Genomic DNA, 21,295 nt, shown 5'->3' on the forward strand with positions numbered 1-21,295 from the left:
TTGGCCTCTATTTACGTGCGCACGCACACACGCACACATACACCACACACACACACACACACTCTCTCTCTCTCTCTCTCTCTCTCTCTCTCTCTCTCTCTCTCAAGAGAGATCCATCCTAAGGACCTTTACTTTTTCATTTTCTAGGTCTTAAGAAAGTTTTTGCTTTTGGATAATCAACCCTTACACAAGTCCATCATATTCTTCACCCAATCTATTTATGATCACTATGGAGATCTCATTATTTGACATTTTATCTCTAATAATTACTTGTGTATCATGGAGTTAGCCTTCAAAATGTATTGAGGTAGCAACTTCTTTACTATGACAATGACATGTTCTGATTGTCAATTGGTTGGAGTTGCTTGTGGCTTGAAACAAATTCTCCAGTTTCTTCCATGCTCCATTGGGAGTCTCGACACTAATGAGCTATCCAAGCAACTCATCCTTCACATTGTGCTTTATCAAATGGACTCCAAGCATAGCCTTGTATCCATTTGCTTTGACTCTAAGCTATTCTATATTTCTATCAATTGAACGCGTGCGCGCGCGCGCACACACACACACACACACTCTCTCTCTCTCTCAATGGAGATATCCATCATGATGACCTTTACTTTTTCATTTTCTTGATCTTAAGAAAGTTTTTGCTTTTTGATAATCAACCCTTGCACAAGTCCATCGCCTTCTTCACCCAATCTATTTATGATCACTATGGAGCACTTGTTTATCATGGAGTTGTTAGCCTTCAAAATGTATTGAGGTAGCACCTTCTTTACTATGATGATGACATGTTCTAATTGTCAATTGGTTAAGAGTTGCTTGTGGCTTCAAATAAATTCTTCAATTTCTTCCATGCTCCATTGGGAGTCTCAACATTAATGAGCTGTCCAAGCAACTCATCCTTCACATTGTACTTTATCAAATGGACTCCAAGCATAACCTTGTATCCATTTGCTTTGACTGATATTATATATTTCTATCAATTGAACTTGAGGTATCAAAGTTTACAAGTCCACCTTCTAGAAAGGTCATTGCATGAGACTTTTGATCCAATAGATGAGCACTTTTCAACAATAAGCCCACCCAATTGTAATGAAAATCTTCAATGTAAATACTCAATGGTAAAACATGTTACCATCGACATATTCAACAAAATCCTTAAGAGAATCAATTTTTATTGACATGTTTATATTAGTAAAAAATCGCTAATAGTATAAAGACATTTTGAAAAATGTATATTAATAATACGTTTTAATTGCACAAATATATGTATATGCACAATGGGAGTACATTGCTAGTCATGTAAACAAATACATTTGCATTTTGAGACATTTGATTGAACCTACATCGATTAAAATTGACCATGGATCCCATAATAAAAATTATTAAGATGCTTGCTTACCCATTTTGAGTTGATATTTAGAAGCTCGTGTGTTATGAATCCAAACCTTGTTTCTTAAATACAAGACTATCATGGTTAGTCACACATTATCCAAACCATATACCTTCTTTCTTGAGCATGAGTCAAGCCGATGAGCAAAGAGAGTATTTCAAAGCATAAGGACAAGCTAGATTTAGAAGTGTCTTTTCAACCTTCAATTATATCCTTACACTAGGAGTCAATTATTGAGGATAGAAGGCTCATGGAGGTAGACTCATGGCTACTCTATGAATTCCATGGTCAATTCTAAATCAATGTATATTTTAACTATGTTTTGATAATATCAATTAGGATTTGCTTTTAGCTTTTACTTACTAATTGATTTTTAGACAATCACACACTTTACAAGGATTTGTATATCATAGCTTTAAAGGTCAATTTAGCCTTCTACAAATGTTCATAAATCACTTCATATCATTCCATTTTTTGCATGCATATATATTCACCACGTGAGGTTAAATGTATACATTGAGCTTGCCATAGCTTTCAATGAAACATACACAATCACAAACAAAGCCATTATGGATTTGGTATACAAGATGGCCATGAGTGTGAAATTGATCAAATTAATGAAATGGTCCAATGCCATTTGAAAACTTATTATCTTCGTTCTATGATCATTGAAAAGTCCGTTGGTATTCTCCAAATATCAATTGCAATCTAGAATGCAACAAGATGAAAAGTTATCTTCAATTTCAAATCAATACCATTATGGATTTGGAATGCATCAAGATGGCAATGATTTTGAAACAAATCAAATTGAGCAAATGGTAGAATATCATTATTAAACCAACAATCTACATATATATCAACCTATAAAAGTTGCTTGATGTTCTCCAAATAGTAATAGCAATTTGAAGGCAATTATGTTGAAGCCCTTGTACAAACATCTAAGCATTGAGCATGTGTAAATTGCTACCAATCATAAAGTGATGCTATTTAACACAACCATTCGAACATTCACGTAGTACACTCCACAATGTAATATATGCTTTTAGATATTGTGCACCCAAAAATAAGCTCCCATACAATGATTTAATGCACTATATTTGGGAGTCAACTATGAACTAGTAACACATTTAGCAACTTCAAGATAGCCAACTCTAATTTTCTCTCAAACTAAATAAGAGCTTATAACGGTTTTCCTTTAAAATTGTAATGTCTCTTATTTACTCAAATACGTAAATGATCAAAAGCATATGCCTTCATGGTTATTTGAAACTCTAAACAAAATAAAGAGAGTGAGCTATCCATCTATTTTGAGATGAATTAATACATTTGTATAAGGTTGAGTAATGACCTGAATAGAGAAAGCATGCTCAAATGTTGGTCCATGTATTTTGGAAATGAATTAATACAGAAGTACAAGCATGAGTGTGGGCCAATCACATTTGGGGGGAGATTATACCCAACCTTGTGTCATGCACTCTATTCTTTTGCTTTTGTGCAATTTGTGTACTTAGTTTTTGTGCACATAATTTGGGTTTGCAATATTATTGTAGCAAATCCATGACTTGCCTTCAGAATGATGGTGATGCAACATGGTCATAACTAATCAAACTCATAGGTTTGGTACTAAGTACAAATACTATATGGTTTATGAACCTTATTACACACCCTTGGCCAATCTCCTTCAACAATCACTATTGAAACATACCACATGCATTACATCCTTCAACATCTAGGATGGGTGGTCATAGCCTTGGGTCACTAGTGACTAGATGCATGAACCACCCTCAGCCTAGGACAATTAAGGAGACCTATAAATAGGACTCAAAAGCTCATTCATGGAACATCTTGTGTGATCACCACACTAAAGAGCTCTAGGCCCATATGTCATCATGTTTCTACACTTGGGAAAGTGCGGGGCAATAATCCAGTAATGTTAATAGTCCCATGCTCCAAGATAAGCTCATTCGGCTCTATGGTGGGAGCAAGGTTGCATCCCATAGAACCATCTTGTCTAATCTGTCCAGTCTGGTCAGATCCGTCCATTCTGTATGGTTCTTGTCCAATCTAGATCAAAAGTCAATATGATCGTTGGCACCTGGCCCATTTTTTCTCCCCATTTTTTAAACCGTTTGGCCCCCTTTTTTTACCCTCTTACAGCCCTTTTCCTAGCTAGAACTATTTAAAAACAGCCATCCTCAATCTTCAAGCCTTCGAATCTTCCTTAAGCCTCAAGCCTCAACTTTCAAGTTTCAAGCCTCTACCTCTTGTTCAAGCTCCCCTCCATGGCTCCACCTCCCGGTATCATAGTTGGCAGTAGCACACAAGTAGCAATCAAAACCTGTATGAGGCATGGTTTTGGAAGCTCTTTTACTCAGTTACTCATGCTTCGGAAGATGCCCCCATTCGAGAGCCAGAGTATGGATGCACATAGCAACCTCCCTACCAATGGGGATTGTTTTCTAGGTACATCAATGATCAGACTCATCTAGTGATAACCATGAGTCTCATTTGAGTGATGAATCTAGACTAAGAACTCATCTAACTAGTAGCCTTTAGATTCATATTGACATTTTATCTCCTACTTTTTTGTACTCGTATATGGCACTTGTGACTTGCCATCATTGCAGCTAGATCCTAAGACATCCTAAGACACTTTTTTGGTCCCTTGTTGACTTCATGTCAACTCCTCTATGTTTCCATTTCTACATGATGGCTTGTGTTGTGTCTCATGTATAGGCTGGATTTACGTTGGTATTCAAATTTACCTTCCTAAAGCCTTATAAGAGACATCAAACATTAAAAAAATAAGTACTATGAATCACTCATAAGCTGTATGCGTGTGATAAGGTGTGTTTAGCCACTTTAGGGTAGTCTCATTCAAAAATCTCTATCAACATTTAGCACGTTCCTATCAAAAAGCCACCGAGAAAATGTTAACGAAAAGTGAGTGCTTATAAATCACTCATAAGGAGTGTGCAAGAACATAAATGAAAGTGTGTTTGGAACCTTGTATGTGCGCTTGCACATACAGATACCTGATTTGCTCTAACTTTTCAGACTAACAAAGCACTTGCATAAAACGACACAGCGAAATGAGCTTGAAGCATAATGGTACCTCTTTTTGGGTAATCTTTGTTTGGCATTGATATTTAATCCAATATCTCAAGTTTTTCTCAATTGTCAGTGTTTAGAATCTTGTGTGAGCTCACATATGCAGATAGCTGCTGATCTGCCCTAAGGCATACACACAACACATTCAAAACAAGCAAAGTACTATCACAAGACAACAAGAAAAATCAAGCTTTGAGCATAATGGTACCTCTTTTTAGGTAACTTTTGTTTGGCATTTAAATACTTGTTCCAATATCTCAGGGTTTTCTCAGTTGTTGCTCCATTCGGCCCGCCATTGTAACCTCGAACCATAAACTCCTCGGTTCGTGTTCTATCAAATACCAAGTCATCTTTCCATAAAAGGAGTAAATCTCTAGTTTCTCTAGATGAGGGTTTACATGGTTGTTTAAACACAAGCAATTAAACAACCAGTAGATCTGAACATCAGGCAAATATATTAACACCAACCATCTTGATATGGATTTTGCCAAATAAATTTAAAGAGATTTGCTACAGCTATAATCACAAGAAGCATGTATGAGAGGACGCAAAATTTCAAGTCTGGCTACACAAGTATTTTGCAGACACAGCATGCATCCCTAACAAGGGAACGGCCGTTCTAGTACTTGGAAAATCAACCCCAGCTGTCCCTCAATGCCCATCCCTAGTTCTCCCCTAAATATTTTTATCCTTGTCCTTGTCAAATATGCATCTGCATACAAGACCTAGGGATGCTTTCATAAAGCTCCATGCAATCTCATAAGTTTCTTTTATATGTGTAACTGAATGCTTATCTACAACATTTCTCTACAACTTTTTCTCTACAACATCCTTTCAGGTGTCGGAATGATTTCACCGATGGTTACCTAGCTCTTTTTTCCCTACCCTACTATATCCTTGGACAGTTTAGACCACTGCTTAATCAATTTCAGTGAAATTCTATTCTGAAAAATGTATGAGATTGCACAAAAAGTACACATCAAACACACCACTTTATGTTGTATGTTTGAACCATGCCTCAAGTCTTTTCCCCCTTTCCTTTTCGCCCCCCAGCAAACAGGATACAAATGAAAATTTAGAATATCTAAACATGCAACTGTGACCCTTGAATCGAGTACTTACTTGCCACCATAAGTTGAAAGCCAGTTTAAAAAAGCAGCACCAAAGTACACACTAACGAAGGGTCTGTAAAGCATAGGAGCTGACCAATTGACTGAGTAATATCTGTAACCCAGGTCCCTGTTCCAAGAATAGTGGTTTTCAAAGGGAAACATCTCTAGAAATGTATATTAAGAAAAAGCAAGTCACCCCAAATTATTTGCAGTAAGATTAGACATGATTCAGCTTCTGATTTAACTACAGCTTATTCTTACTTGCATAGCCATTCTGCTGTTGATTGCAATGTTTGCATTAAACCAGTGCTTGCTTCTCCAAGTCTGGGTTCAAACCTATAAGCAAGTGGTTGTCGACTACTCTCAACCTCTGCAATTGCACAAATCATTTCCTGCATAAGAGTTGTAATACAATGTGTTTAATCAGAATAATCACCAATATCAATCATGATCAGACCATATTGCAGCAGCAGAAACAGCTCAGAGAATGATGGCTAAACAACCAACAATTCTAATGCTGCAAGATACTGACACAAAAAGGATCCATAAAGATGATACAAGGCCATTGAGGGCTGCCTATAAATGGACAATGAATAACAATTACAATGATCAATATGGCCACCTATCACGTGGCATTCCTAGCCAGACATCACTTGTATTTATCCTCCCCCCCCCCCAAACATTCTATTGCCTGAAGTGCGTGCCAAGAACTCCAATCTCTGCTGTCCTTGCCGCTGCCTGCACTAATTTTTGCCAATAAAAGTACAGTCTCTTTCTGTATATGCAAAATATGGATCCTCTAGCCTCATCTCTTATGCTATATTCACTAAAACTGCAGTTATTGCCAGACACATGGCCACCCCATAAGTCAAAAGTGTCCTCTGAGAACTGGCTCACATCAAGATAGCCACAAAACCTCAACATGCAACAAGCCCTTTTTGTACTGATGAAGAAGCACCTGCTTTGGAATCAAGACCTCATAAAGGCCTTCATCATCCCCCAAATTCCTTGACCTGGAATGGAAGAAGGAATCAAGCTGTGCATACTTCACCAGTGTACTCACATGGAAGACTGGATGCACCTTCTCAAATGCCAGCCGCTCCAACCTGTAGAGCACGATACCAAATTCTTCAGAATTGAAAAGGTTCCATCTTGCAAGGTGCAAGCTTTTCAAACTGTTTCACATGCTGTTCCAGGATCTTCAAATAAAACCTCACCTCCCAACAATATTTGGTAGCCCTTAGGAGATTATGACTAATAAAATCTTTAAGAGAGAGGGAAAGGGAGGTGTGGGAAAATTACTAGTCTGTTGACAAAGAACTCCATGAAATCATTGTGCCTACAGCAAATAATGGGTCATACATCACCTTAAAAGAAGTTGAGTCATCTGTGTAATAACACGAAAATAAGCTGAAAAATAAAAGCATAAAGATTGTGGAAGAAACAGATCATTCTCTTTACAAAGATCTAACATCTAAGGAAGCTGCAGAGATGCAATAAATCTCCTATGAACCTGGCACACTAGACATGAAGAGACTTGAGAGGACAGACTTTTTGGTAGCTTGGACATGAAGAAATTCTATGTTGGCATAATCAATGTAATTCATTGAAAGGGCACCAGGGCGCCAGCTGATGACTCGCTTCAAACTACACTCACTCCTATGTTGGAAGACCTTCAGAGTAGGAGACCTTTTCAAAAATTTCAACTAACTGCCATAGCATACAGTCCCCTTTACTTGAAGAGGAAAGGAAGGAAAAAATGACAAAAAATATCTTGAGCACTTGTTCACTTGGCCACTAGTATGTGCACCTCCCACCAATATTGGATTCTTCTAAATAACCATTAGCCCTTCTGCTGATCTTCAATTTGCCTACTTAATGGCTCACCTCAATATTATGCAGACCCTACTATTGTAACTTCTCAAACTCTCGTGCTATTGCCCCTTTATCATATATGACAAAATAGGACATTGTGTGACCCTCCTTGACTGGAGTTTCTAATCAATGCTTTTCAGAAAATGTGCAGGAAAAATCAGGGGTGTCCACTCCAAAGGTTGGTTAGTGACATAACAGAGAGAGTGATTGCAAAAGACAAACTGATCTGAAAAGCATGACATCAAAACCAAGGGTGAATCGATCACGTGTGGATAAAAGGAATATATATCCGTAAAGTCAATTCAAAATAACTTCAATTGAGGTTCTATGGCATGTATTGGCAGTCACTGCATTTTTTCTCCCAAGATCTTGGCTAACACGAACTAATCAAAGACTTTTCAAAATGAGAGAAATTCAAACAGGCACTTCATCAAACCAGTAACCAGAAGTTTGCAGCATCAAAGTCAGTGCATGTGTTCAGGTTAGTGTGGTGCGAGTCAAAGTGAACACAAACTCAAGCTCAGTGTGTTTTCTCATTTCTAACATAATGGGCAAGACCAAAGCTTCAAAATAAGAGACTTTTATAAACAAGAAAAGTGTTTGTTCACAATCTCACTACTCATGGCTGGAACAATCAGGAAACACACCTATTAGGAGAGAATCCTCATTCCAAAAGTTATGGTGATCGCAACCAATCATGATGTACAATGGTTCCAACAGGATGCCACCTTCAGATCAGTGCATGGGCAATCAAACCTTTAGGCAGCTAAACCCACACACTTAATGGACCAATAGTTCTGGGCCTAGACAATCAGCAACTGAGAATGAGAATTAAAGTGGTCACAGACCAGCCAAAACTGTGTCAGTTATTTTGTACAATCTCACTAATGTTAGGAAACACTTTTTTTTATTCTCGTCGTTTTGCAAAGTCTAAGCTTTATTCTGCTGTTATTGCACAAAAAACACGAGAGCTCCTGCTGTTGCGTGTGCTGCGCTAACCCCCCGCCATCGTACGTGTTCCCCCCCTCGCCGACTGTCTGTGGCCACCCCAGCGCTCTCCCCTCGGTGGCACAGCGTTCTCTGTCCCTCCCCCCCACCTATCACTTCAACACTGCCCCGCCTATACCCCCCCCCCCCCCCCCCCCCCCGGTTTTGGCCCATTACACTTCCCTCGCCTGTCTGCGTCTGCCCACCCACCTTCCACCTTCAGTTCCGTCCCCCAGCGCCACCTCCGTTTCCCTCGCCACTGCCCGCCGGCCAAGTACTGGCCATATATGCCCCCCCCCGGCTCCTCTCCCGTATTCATGGCCCCAGCCCTGCCCGACAGGCCCAAACTCGCGCTATGTCCGGCCTCCAACAGTGTCCAGCACCCCCCCACCACGACAAAAGAGAAATCCCCCCCCCCCCCCCGGGTAGCACAGCAGTGAGATTGGTAGGTCCTTAGCAGGAACATGCAATGGAAACCTCTGGTCAGACGTCAGTGCATTCTACGAGTGCCCCCCAGTCAAACACCTTGCACATCGTCCTATCTAAGGAACAGCTCTTAGTCGTTCATGCAATAGAGCTGGAGCTTAAAGAAACAACGATCTTTGGTCAGGTAGTAGGACATTCCCCATCCAGGGCCCAACTTCGGGATTGGCTTCACTCCACGCCGCGCATCGGCACAACGTAGATAGCGGAGGCAATTCTAATGGGTCAAGGGATCTTCATGGTACGACTTACCTCAGCAGACACAACACGTGAGCTACTGGCTAGCTCACCCTATGCCTCCACGAGGGGGGTCATCCATATGGTCCCCTGGTACAGTGGCTTCACAACGAAGGCATTTGCGCTCCACAACGGGTTTCCTTAGACATCCGGTCACCCTACTATTCCCCGGATTGGCGTTAGAGTATCTCCAGCTTGTGGAAGACTTCGGACGGCTCTTTGGCACAGTCCTTCCCGCCTCTTTTGCTGACACAGTGACAGCCGCAGGAGTCCCAAAGGTACAGGTGGCAATAAAAGAAACAAAGAATTACCGCAATTTCTAGAGATTGAGGCAGGTGGACACTCCTTCACGCAGCAGGTCATTGTGACTGGGCAGCCAGGTCAGTGCCTACCTTGCCTTGACTTTGGGCATATGGCAGCAGAGTGCACGCGCTTCGGAGCTAAGGTGGCTTCGCCGATAAGCCCACAAGTGGACGTGGATGGCTTTACATGGGTCCATAGAAAACAGTGAGGGAGACTTTGGACTTTGCTGATTTGGACTTCGCTAATCATAAGCATTAGCAAAGTCCAAACCCCCCCCCCCCCCCCACGGTTCCCCCCCGACCCTAGCCCACATGCCCCCCCTCCAGAGCTACCGGCTCCCCCCCACACCCCTCGGGTGCATCCAACCACCCAACCATCCCTAGATCCTCCCTCTCCCCACCATCACCCCCGTCGTGTAGGCCCTGTGATCCCCACCCAACACACGTGACCCACCCCCCACCCCCCCCTCCCCCACAGGAGGTGAGAGCCCCACACGCCGTCATCCTCCACTCGCCAACAGTCTAGCCCCCCCTTCCCCTCCCCACATAGCCACCAGTTCATCCGTCCATGCTGCCCATCACACTTTCCCGAGACAAGCGCAGCTACTACCATAGGAGTTTTTACACAGTGGGCCGTGGTCCTACCTAAGAGTTGCAGAGCGTAGAGAGTTCCCACTACCCCTGGAGGTGGGAATCTTCATGGTACGCAAGTCTAGGAGTAGCAAGGTCCACCTACTAGCACCACCGGATGGACCAAACTAAGCCTTCTTCCTTCAGACCTCTCACACAAGAGATTGGACGACGTCTCAGATAGAGGAGGAGGTGAAGAGCTAGGTGGCAGACCACATCTTCTAGTGGATGGGAAAAGGTGGACTGTCACTTTTTTCCTAGCAATGGCCAAGTTGCATAATGGACATTAACTAGTGGACACGGGCTAACGTCCCTCATCTGAGCATTATCTTTCAGCCCCTTCGCAATGGAGAGCACCGATGGATGTGATTGAGTGGCCCCTGGTACAAGCGGCCCGTTTCTACCAATGCACGGAGTCTCGCCTCTCAACCTAGTTGATAGATGCCCTGGTGGTACCACCAGGCACATCCATCACCCCCATGGTCCGCTCGAGGGGCTACCATGGGGAAATGGAGTTCACCTTCTAGGCCAGCAACGAAGCGTATACGCATGCCTCATAGTTCCTCTTCTTCATCAATAGCTTCCACACCGAACAGATATTTGTTCGGTCAGCCATAGGTTTCCCTATGAGCTTACACCTTGCATCCTGGAATATGAATAGCCTCCACTATAGTGGGGCACGTGGTTCCAAAAAGTTGATTGTTCGGCAGGAGCTGCAACTTGCCCTTGCTGGACAGATTGACATCCTGCTTCTACAGGAGCACAAGCTCACTACTATTGAGAAACCCTTCACCCATAGTTTGCGTTTTTGCGTTTAGTGTTTGCAGCCCCAAAAAGGTGCGCCATCCTAGACTGACTATGCCTATATATAGGCCACTCTCTCATTCATTCCTCACAGCTAATTCATTCAGTCCGTCACCTCTTCTCTCCAGCCTCTCCACTATCCTCACATCCCTTCAAGAGGACATTGCGGTTCATGATTCGTGGCTGTCTTCATCATCTTCCTTGTGCTACGGCACCCTTGTTCCCTTGTATCACATTCACTCCATGATTCGAAACTTCCTCATTCCATTCATTAGAGTTTCGTCTCTCTTCTCTTCTCTTCTCCATGTTTGTTGAGTTCACTCCGTGTTCCTCCTTGCAAACCTTACTGTCTCACTGGTACGTTATCTTTTGGCATGGTATCAAAGCCGGTCTTTGCCTTCATTGCATAGTACGGAGGAGTTTCGGAAACGGTGGAAATGAAAAAGGGAAAAACCGGAGTTTCGAAGTTTTGGCCAAATTTTGGAAACGGGAAAATGGCGTTTCGGATTGTATACTAAAATAAATACAGTATTATGTGGGTATATAAATATATCAATGCCTACAATAACATGTACCCAAATTTCATACAAAACTTTTGAGTCCATGTTATATGATTGAAATCATGATTTATTACACATGTCACGACTCATGAGTGAAGATTAAAGAGTTAAGACTCAATGGTTGAAACTTAAGACAGCTTAACACAATTAAGGCTCAATTTTCAAAACTGAAGGCAGACAACAAATGAATTATAATTTATGGCTCCTAGATCATCTATGATCTAAAGAGAATGGAAGACTGACATCAAGAACAATGGAGACAAACATCAAGAACAATGGAATAAGAATCAAGATGCATAATAAGTGAAATCAAGATATAATGATACATGTAACTATGTCATGTAAATAATTAGTTAAAACCCCAAAGTCCAGTGAGCACTAAGCACTGTGTACTAGTCTCTAGACTCTAGTAACTATTGAGTAATAAGTATCAACATCAATGAATGACTGGTAACTGTAATCTGAACAACAAGGCCCGATGTCTTTGTTGGAAACACATGCCAAGTGGTCTTTCACGGGTGTTACGCTCCCTGAATTCTCCAATCCACAATAGTTGCACTGCCACTCCTTTGATCCGCCGGAGCCCTCGTATCCCTTGATTGAAGTGACGTGTCTCCAAAATGGATCCAACGCCATAATTAGCCTTTAGGTAACGGGGGAAAGAAGAAGAAGAAGAAGAATAAGAAAAAGAGGAAGAAAAGGAAGAAGAAGAAGAGAAGGAGGAGGAAAAGGAAGAGAAAGAAGAAAAGGAAGAAGTAAAGGCTAATGGGGGGAAGAAGAGGAAGAGGAAGAAGAAGAAGAGGAGGATGAGGAAGAGGAAGAAGAAGAGGAAGACCAAGAAGAGAAGAAAGAGGAAGAAGAGTAAGAAGTAAAGGTTAATGGGGGAAAAAAGAAGAGGAGGAGGAGGAGGAGGAGGCGGCGACGGGGGCGGCAGCAGGAGTGCCCCGAAACGGACCGGAGGATGTCGAAATGCTGGTCTGCCGTTTCCGTTTTGGTCCGAAACGGCCGGTCCGTTTCGGCAGCCCTGAAATGCGTTTCGGGGTACTAAGCTTCACTGGAGTAGAGGATCTTTGCCATTGTTTTGGGACTGCAAACCCTAAGCGCAAACCCTAGACTGACTATGCCTATATATAAGCCACTCTCTCATTCATTCCTCACGGCTAATTCATTCAGTCCGTCACCTCTTCTCTCCAACCTCTCCACTACCCTCATACCCCTTCAGGAGGACATTGCGATTCATGGTTCGTGGTTGTCTTCATCATCTCCCTTGTGCTATAGCACCCTTGTTCCCTTGTATCACATTCACTCCATGATTCGGAACTTCATCATTGCCTTCATCAGAGTTTCGTCTCTCTTCTCTTCTCTTCTCCATGTTTACCAAGTTCACTCCATGTTCCTCCCCGCAAACCCTACTGTCTCACTGGTACGTCATCTTTTGATATTGTATCAGAGCCGGTTCTGCTTAAACAATGGCAAAGATTCTCCACTCTAGTAAAGGCAAAGACCGGTGGTGAGTTCGGCATCCACTTCTCTTCTTCTTCGCTACATCAAAATCTTGTTTTTGCAAGTTTTAGGTGTTTTCAGCTTGCTGCCCGCACCCCTTGTGCGGAGGACATCGCGTCTCAGCTGTCCCTTGCTGTCTCCATCAGTTGGCGCCTGTTTCCAGCCTTCCACCCGCAATTTGCAGCTGTTTACAGCAGAAAGACTGTTGCTGATCACTCTCCATTCAGAAAAGAATCTCGTTTTTGCAGATTTCAAGTATTTCAGCTTGCTGGCCACACCCCAAACACGGAGGATATCGCGGTCCAAGCTGGCCATTGCTGTCTACAACAGTCTGGGGCTTGTTTCCAGCCTATCACACACTGTTCGGAGCTGATTTCAGCATATTGACTGCTGCTACTGTTTTTTCCTGAGTTTTTAGTCTTTCTCTCTCCTCTAGAATGTCCTGCCTGCGTTCTAAGTCTTTCTCTCACTTGCTGCCTGCGTTTTTAGTCTTTCTCTCTCCTGTTGCCTTCGTTTTTAGTCTTTCTCTCTTCTCGTGATCCATGAGTTTTTGGATTCCCTATCTACTTCAGAGGGGGATTCAAAGGGGGATGTTATTTCTTTGCTCTCAGAGGAGGCATCTACTTCTTCGACTTCAGCGGGGGCCCCTCCACCTCCCACCTCAAAGGGGGAGCCTACTCCACATGAAGTTCTCCACCCATCCTCTACTTTCTTAGGGTGGTTGTCTTCGACTAGTCATCTCTTCTATTGATATCTAGGATCTTCAGGTACCACCTAGATCGGGATCTCGGAGGTTCAGCCGCGACTTGGTGATGAGACCTTCGTATTCCTTCTAGCATGGATGCACGGAGCTAGTGGCTTCTCTCCCAAGGTTGAGTTTCGGGTTCTCCAGTTCACTCTATCTATTGTTCTTTACTGCAGGTTCCCTTTCCAGTGGAAATCTTGGATCTTTGGGATCCTTTACATCTTCCTCCTCTTCTTCTTACCTTTGTCCCTGTTAGCCTGCTCTTATTCAGTCTCAGTCTGTCATCTCCTGGTTGTGAGCTCCTGTCAGAGTCTGACAGGAGACAGAGGAGCTCTGTCAGTATGTTTTTAGGCTGCTTTTGTTAGTATGCAGCCTTGGGCATTTTACAGCCCAATTTGGGCTGTTTCTGGGCTGACTGCCCATTATTTTGGGCAGTCGGACCAGTTCTGGTCAGTCGGACCAGATCTGGCCATAGTCGGCCAGATCTGGCCAGGTCGGCCAGTTTAGCTGGTCGGCCAGTTTGCTGGCTGGGGGCTATTTATAGCAGCCCCCCCAGTCAGTCCAGCATTCATGCTCTGCAGGTACAGCACTGCTCCCTCCGTCTCCGTCTCCGGCATTGGTGCTGCCTCTGCTTCCAGTCTGTCCTGGTTCCCTCACTGACGCTCCGGGCTGCGTGCAGGGACTGTTCTGTCCATTCCAGTGTATTCAGCATTCATCTCAGTCAGTGCAGACTTTCTTCCTTCTTTCTCTGCTTCCTCTCTCCTCTCCTCTGTGTTCGTGTTATTCTTTCGCTGCGCACTCTCACATGGTATCAGAGCCTGATTGAGAGCACGGAGGACGAGAGAAATACCTTACTGCTGCTGCCCACAGTTCCACAACAGCCAGGCGATTGCTTCAGGCGGCTGCCAACAGGTCCATCCCAGCCAGGCGACTGCATCAGGAGGCTGTACAGCCTGCGTTTGCTGTACACAGGGGCTGCCACGTCATCCAGTGACGCAGCAACCCTGCGTTTGCTGCCAGGCGACCTCTTCTGCTGCAGGGCGACCTTCCTACAGCCTGCGTTTTGCTGTTTTGCAGGTTGCTTCTACCCCGACTGCTCCTATCCTGCAAGCGACCTCTGTCTCGGCTTGTTCCCGGTGCTGGTGGTCTCGATTCTGGTGTTCGACATCAGATCTATTTGCGTTTTGCAGATCCAGGTGTTTGTAGGCACTCTCTACCTGCGTCTTGGTGGTTGGTGACCACATTGCTGGTCCTATTTCGTCAGCGGCACAACTTTCTTTGGTATTTTGCAGATCGGAAGATGTCTTACCAGTTTTCAGGCTTTGAAGACTCAGAGGATGAGCTTCTTTCTCATCATTCCTCTGAGCGGAGGCGGGACTATCGTGAAGTTCGACATCGGGAAGACCCTCCTCGCACTCGTCCTTCTTCAGTCCATGCATCTCAGAGGGTTCCATCTACTGTAAAGGTTTCTTCAGTGAAGACTGCATCAACTGTGCGGATGCCTTCCATGATTCCCTCTATACAGGTGCCGATTCTCCCTTCCTTTCCAAAGGAAGACAAGTTGGATGGTTCCAACTACTCCCTATGGTCCTGCAAGGTGGCTTGCATCCTTGATACCTTTGATCTATGGGAGCTTGTTTCTTCGCCCATCGACCGACCCCCCGTATATTCGTCCGATGGCACCTCTATGGACCATGCAGCCTTATGGGATAGGCTCAACTCTCGAGCCCGTTCTTTTCTTTTTATGAGTCTCCATGATTCTGTTCTTGTACATGTTCACAGGTTAAAGACCGCGGCGGAAGTATGGACAAAGCTTGCATCTTTGTATCAGCACAAGACATTTGCCCACAAGATTTCCCTGGAGAAGAAGTTGCGGATGCTCAGTCTTGATGGTTCTTCTTCCATGAAGGAGCACATCACGAAGATGGAGGATATGCGAGGCGAGCTAGCCTCTCTTGGTCGTTTGATATCGTCTGAGGATATGGCGATGATTCTGTTGACTCAGCTGCCATCACCCCGTTATGATGTCTTCTACACCAGCCTCATCACTACGAAACCCATGAGACTCTCCTATGGGAGGAGCTTTCCCCGCTTGTCTTGGAGCATGACGAGCGACTCAAAGAGGTGGGAGCCAGTGGCTCCACCAAGGCATTTACGGCTACCACAGGTGGTGGCAAGAAGAAGAAACAAAAGAAGGAGAAGTCCAAGGACAAGAAGGAGGAAGATAAGAAGGATGCGAAGGAGAAGAAGCCCAAGTGTCCCCATTGTGGGAAGGGCACTCATCCCGAGGAGAAGTGTTGGCAGAAGTATCCCCATTTGAAGCCTAAGGAGAAGGACTCGAAGGCGGCCCCAGCCACAACAGAATCTGCGTTTGTGCATCTCTTTGTTGAGGAAGACACTGCCCTAGCTTCTACCACACAGGAGAAGCCTTGGCTCGTCGATAGTGGAGCATCTTCACATATGACCTTCCGTCAGGATTGGCTTCAGGATCTTCGTTCCAGAGGGGGTACAGTCACCATTGGTGACAATTCTACAGTTCATGTTCATGGAGTGGGGACTTTACCTATGTTTTCTGACAGGCGGTCTTCCTCCGCCAAAGTTCTCTATGTGCCTGATTTGGGTTTTAACCTATTATCTGTGCATGGCCTTACTCAGTTAGGTACCCGAGTCATTTTTACTCAGGATGCAGTCACAGTGGAGGATGCTTCTACAGGTGATGCTCTTTGGACAGGTACACAGGAGGGTGGGCTTTATACGCTCACAGCCTTGGCTGCGCGGACTTCCCATGAGCTTGGGCTGCTCTGGCATGCTCGGTATGGTCATTTGAACCTCGATTCTCTCCGCCGGGCTTCTAGGAGGAAGATGGTGGAGGGACTTCCTGATTTCCCTCCTCTTCACACTTTGTGCCCTAGCTGCTTGAGGGGCAAGCAGCACCGGCAGCCTCACCCGCAGGTTGCTTCTAGGAGGGCTACTTCTCCGCTTGAGTTGGTTCATACCGACCTTTGCGGACCTATGGGCACGGCCTCCCTTGGGAAGGCCAAGTATTTGATGCTGATTGTGGATGACTTTAGTCGTTATGTGTGGCCTTATTTCTTGGAGTATAAGAGCGAGGCGTACTCCCGTTTCTGTGAGTGGCAGGTGTTTGTGGAGACTCAAACAACTTCCAAGGTTCGTGGTGTTCGAGCTGATCATGGTGGAGAGTTCACTTCTCACCTTTTCTATCAGTTTTGCAGGGATCATGGTATTCGGGTGGAGTATTCCCATCCGAACACACCATCAGAGAATGGTGTGGTGGAGCGTGCGAATCGGACCATGATTGAGATGGCCCGATCTATGCTGGAGCATAGGAGTCTTCCTCATTTCCTTTGGGGTGAGGCGGTGGCTACAGCGGTGCATATACGCAACCGCTCTCCGACTTCGGCGTTACGGAACATTACTCCATATGAGGCTTTCTTTGGAAAGAAGCCTTGCGTGTCCCACTTTCGCATCTTTGGGTGCGATGCTTTTGTCCATGTGGACAAGAAGAAGAGGAAGACGAAGTTCGACTCTAAGTCGAGAAAGCTTATCTTCGTTGGTTATAGTACGACCACGAAGGGATATCGGCTCTACGACCCGATGACTCGGCAGGTTGAGGTGAGCAGGGATGTGATCTTTGATGAGGCTTCGGCCTCTGAGGATCCGATTGATGGTTCTATTACAGATGTTTCTTCATCATCGACGGACTCCCCCCCACCTTCTCTCCCTTCACTTCCTTCCAGGATCACCCTTAGCACCCCCCCTATACCTCCTCCTTCGGCTTCCCTTTCCCCTTTGGTGGATGTGCCTTTGTCTTCTACGAGCTCTTCTACTGCCACTTCGGGATCTTCTCGGGATATACAGCCTTCTTCAAATGCGGAGGATTTACCTTCACTCGGTGAGGGGGAGTCCCTCTCCGATTTGGGTGCTTTACAGGTTCCGGAGACCCCCCAGTCTCCCTCACACAAGGAGTCTCTCAGGATTCCTTTATGGTATCGCCGGCTCATGCAGGATTCAGGTGTTACTCACTTTCCTGCTTCTTCTTCAGGTCCACGTCGATCAGCACGTTTACAGGCCCAGCGGGACAGTTCACTATGTGTGAACTATGCTCTTATGTCACAGATTCTTCAGGATTCCGAGCCTTCCACTGTGGAGGAGGCTCTTGCACAGGATATTTGGAGACAGGCTATGCAGGCCGAGCTTGACTCCATCAAGCGAAACCATACGTGGGAGCTTGTACCGTGTCCCGCGAAACGAAAGGTGATTGGTGTGAAATGGGTCTTTAAGACCAAATATCTTGCAGATGGCTCCTTGGACAAGCATAAATCTAGGCTTGTTGCCAAGGGTTTTGCCCAGCGTGCAGGGTTGGATTACTTTGAGACTTTTGCTCCTACAGCTAGGATGTCCACCATCCGAGTGCTTTTGGCTCTTGCTGCTCATCACCGTTAGCCTGTCTATCAGATGGACGTCAAGTCTGCTTTTTTGAATGGCGTTCTTGAGGAGGAGATTTATGTTTCACAGCCTCTTGGTTTTCTTGTGCAGGGGAAGGAGGATCATGTCTACAGGCTGCGGAAGGCTCTTTATGGCCTAAAGCAGGCTCCTCGTGCTTGGTACCAGCGGATTGACCGCTTCTTTCTACAGAGTGGTTTTGCGCGCTCCGCTTATGATCCCAACCTCTACTTACGGGTTGTGGATTCTCTTTCGGTGTTCCTCATCTTGTATGTGGATGATCTTATCATTACAGGGAGCGACACTCAGCAGGTGGAGCATACACGGTCCATTCTACAGCAGGAGTTTGACATGACGGATCTAGGGATCCTTCACTTCTTTCTAGGTCTGGAGATCTATCAGATGGCACAGGGCATTTTTATCTCGCAGCACAGGTATATCTCCGAGCTTCTTTGGGAGTTTGATATGGCTGATTGTCGGCCTATCTCATGCCCTATGGACCCTGAGTCCAAGCTTTTGACAGCTGGAGTTCCTCTTACCGATCCCACCCGTTACAGGTGCCTTGTCGGCTCTCTTATCTGGCTGCTTCACACACGGCCGGATATCTCCTTTGTGGTGGCTTAATTGTCTTCCTTTATGCAGACTCCTACCCAAGCTCACTGGCAGGCGGCCTTGCGGGTTCTTCGCTATTTGCAGGGGACTCGATCCTTTGGGATCATGTATGGAGATGGGATTACCCTTTCTGGATGGAGTGATTCTGATTGGGCAGGTGATGTGGATTCGCGACGATCCACTACAGGTTATGCTTTCACCCTTGGATCTGGTGCTGTCTCTTGGAGCAGCAAGAAGCAGCCTACTGTGGCACTTTCTTCTACAGAGGCTGAGTATCGGGCCCTATGTTCGACCGCTATGGAGGCAGTTTGCCTCCGTCGCTTACTCGTGGAGATTGGCTTTTCCCAGACCGGACCTACGGAGCTGCGCGTGGATAACCAGAGTGCTCTTGCTCTGGCTAAGAACCCGGTGTTTCATGCTCGTACGAAGCACATTGAGGTTCAGTATCACTATGTTCGAGAGCGGATCGTGGATTCGGAGCTGGTGGTGGTCTATTGTCCTACGGCGGTCAATGCAGCTGATCTCTTTACGAAGCCGTTGCCTCAGGCTTCTTTGCTTCATCACATGCGGTTCTTGGGTCTTCAGACTCTCCCAGGAGTTGAGAGGGGGTGTTAGCCTGCTCTTATTCAGTCTCAGTCTGTCATCTCCGGGTTGTGAGCTCCTGTCAGAGTCTGACAGGAGACAGAGGAGCTCTGTCAGTATGTTTTTAGGCTGCTTTTGTTAGTATGCAGCCTTGGGCATTTTACAGCCCAATTTGGGCTGTTTCTGGGCTGACTGCCCATTATTTTGGGCAGTCGGACCAGATCTGGCCATAGTCGGCCAGATCTGGCCAGGTCGGCCAGTTTAGCTGGTCGGCCAGTTTGCTGGCTGGGGGCTATTTATAGCAGCCCCCCCAGTCAGTCCAGCATTCATGCTCTGCAGGTACAGCACTGCTCCCTCCGTCTCCGTCTCCGGCATTGGTGCTGCCTCTGCTTCCAGTCTGTCCTGGTTCCCTCACTGACGCTCCGGGCTGCGTGCAGGGACTGTTCTGTCCATTCCAGTGTATTCAGCATTCATCTCAGTCAGTGCAGACTTTCTTCCTTCTTTCTCTGCTTCCTCTCTCCTCTCCTCTGTGTTCGTGTTCTTCTTTCGCTGCGCACTCTCACAGTCCCTTGGTCAACATGGAGCCACCTCCCAAGATCGAGTATGAGCATATCCTTATGATTCTCAGCACCACACAAAGTCCAACATGCCTCCTATGCATTGCATGTTTTCATCATCTATGTACTAGGGCGCTTGGGCAAGTGAACAATTTCCCCACGAGGGACACTGTCCAAGTGGCACCTACTGCATAAGCATTGCATCTCCACTTCACTCCTCTTGTTCCCCTTTTTGGGCCTGAGAGGAGGTGTTAGGAAACCCTTCACCCTTCACCTCCAGTTTGCATTTTGCGTTTCTGCTTTTTGCGTTTAGGGTTTGCGTTTAGGATTTGCAGCCCCAAAAAGATGCACCATCCTAGACTGACTATGCCTATATATAGGCCACTCTCTCATTCATTCCTCACGGCTGATTCATTAAGTCCATCACCTCTTCTCTCCAGCCTCTCCACTACCCTCACACCCCTTCAGGAAGACATTGCGATTCATGGTTCGTGGCTGTCTTTATCATCTTCCTTGTGCTACGGCACCCTTGTTCCCTTGTATCACATTCACTCCATGATTCGTAACTTCATCATTCCATTCATCAGATTTTCGTCTCTTTTCTCCATGTTTGCCGAGTTCACTCCGTGTTCCTTCCCACAAACCCTACTATCTCGCTGGTACGTCATCTTTTGACAACTCCCACCCAAGCCCAACAAGTAGGGAAGGTACTCCCGGGCAGCTCACACACTTACTGGGAGCATGCCATCGGTACCCACAGCAGGAGTGGGGGTGTTTGCACCTCTATTGGCCCAAGTCTCACTGCCTGTGTACGAGACCACAAGACGACAGTGGCAGGGAGGGTTCTATGGATCACATTGGATATTGGGGACTCATACCTTGGAGTCCTCAATATCTATGCCCCTACTGAGGTTAGGACACACAGCAGCAAGTTTTGGATGGAGATCGCACAAGGACTCCCAGAGGTGGATTCCTGGATTGTTGGAGGAGACTTCAACAACCTGGAGACTTTAGAGGGCCAGTAGGGCAGAGACAGAAACTACCAAGGCATGGCTGGGGAGGAGCAAGAGGCATGGGAGGTCTTTCTACTGGCAGTAGGAGCACGCGATGCTTGGAGAGACCTTGCCTTCCATAGGAGAGAGAGGTCGCTGGACTTCTCTTGGAGATATAAGCGGCTAGGTGAAGTCCTATTGGAGCAGTTGGACAGGTTCTATGTAGGAGAGTGGGGATGCTCTCGTGGAGGCCACGTTGGACAATTAGCAGGCACCACATTGTCCAATCATTGCCCGGTTCTTCTAACACTTGATTCCCCAATATCTGCCCTAGAGACACAAT

General features: G+C 45.6%; 1 protein-coding gene across 1 annotated transcript in view; it reads right to left on the reverse strand.

The window, feature by feature from the left end:
- Positions 1-1,806: 1,806 nt before the first annotated feature.
- LOC148031805 (uncharacterized) overlaps positions 1,807-21,295 on the reverse strand; it is a 42,461-nt gene continuing 22,972 nt past the window's right edge. The window contains exons 3-7 of the mRNA XM_087685473.1: positions 5,881-6,011; positions 5,630-5,746; positions 4,716-4,838; positions 4,512-4,630; positions 1,807-2,104 (exon numbers count right to left, since the gene is read on the reverse strand). Coding sequence (XP_087541599.1) covers positions 4,570-4,630; positions 4,716-4,838; positions 5,630-5,746; positions 5,881-6,011 — 432 coding nt within the window. The 3' untranslated portion in view covers positions 1,807-2,104; positions 4,512-4,569. The remainder of the gene's footprint in view (positions 2,105-4,511; positions 4,631-4,715; positions 4,839-5,629; positions 5,747-5,880; positions 6,012-21,295) is intronic.

This window comes from Lygodium microphyllum, chromosome 9 (genome assembly GCF_053477565.2).
Source record: "Lygodium microphyllum isolate KBCC chromosome 9, Lygodium_microphyllum_v1.1.10, whole genome shotgun sequence".
Lineage (NCBI taxonomy): Eukaryota > Viridiplantae > Streptophyta > Polypodiopsida > Schizaeales > Lygodiaceae > Lygodium > Lygodium microphyllum.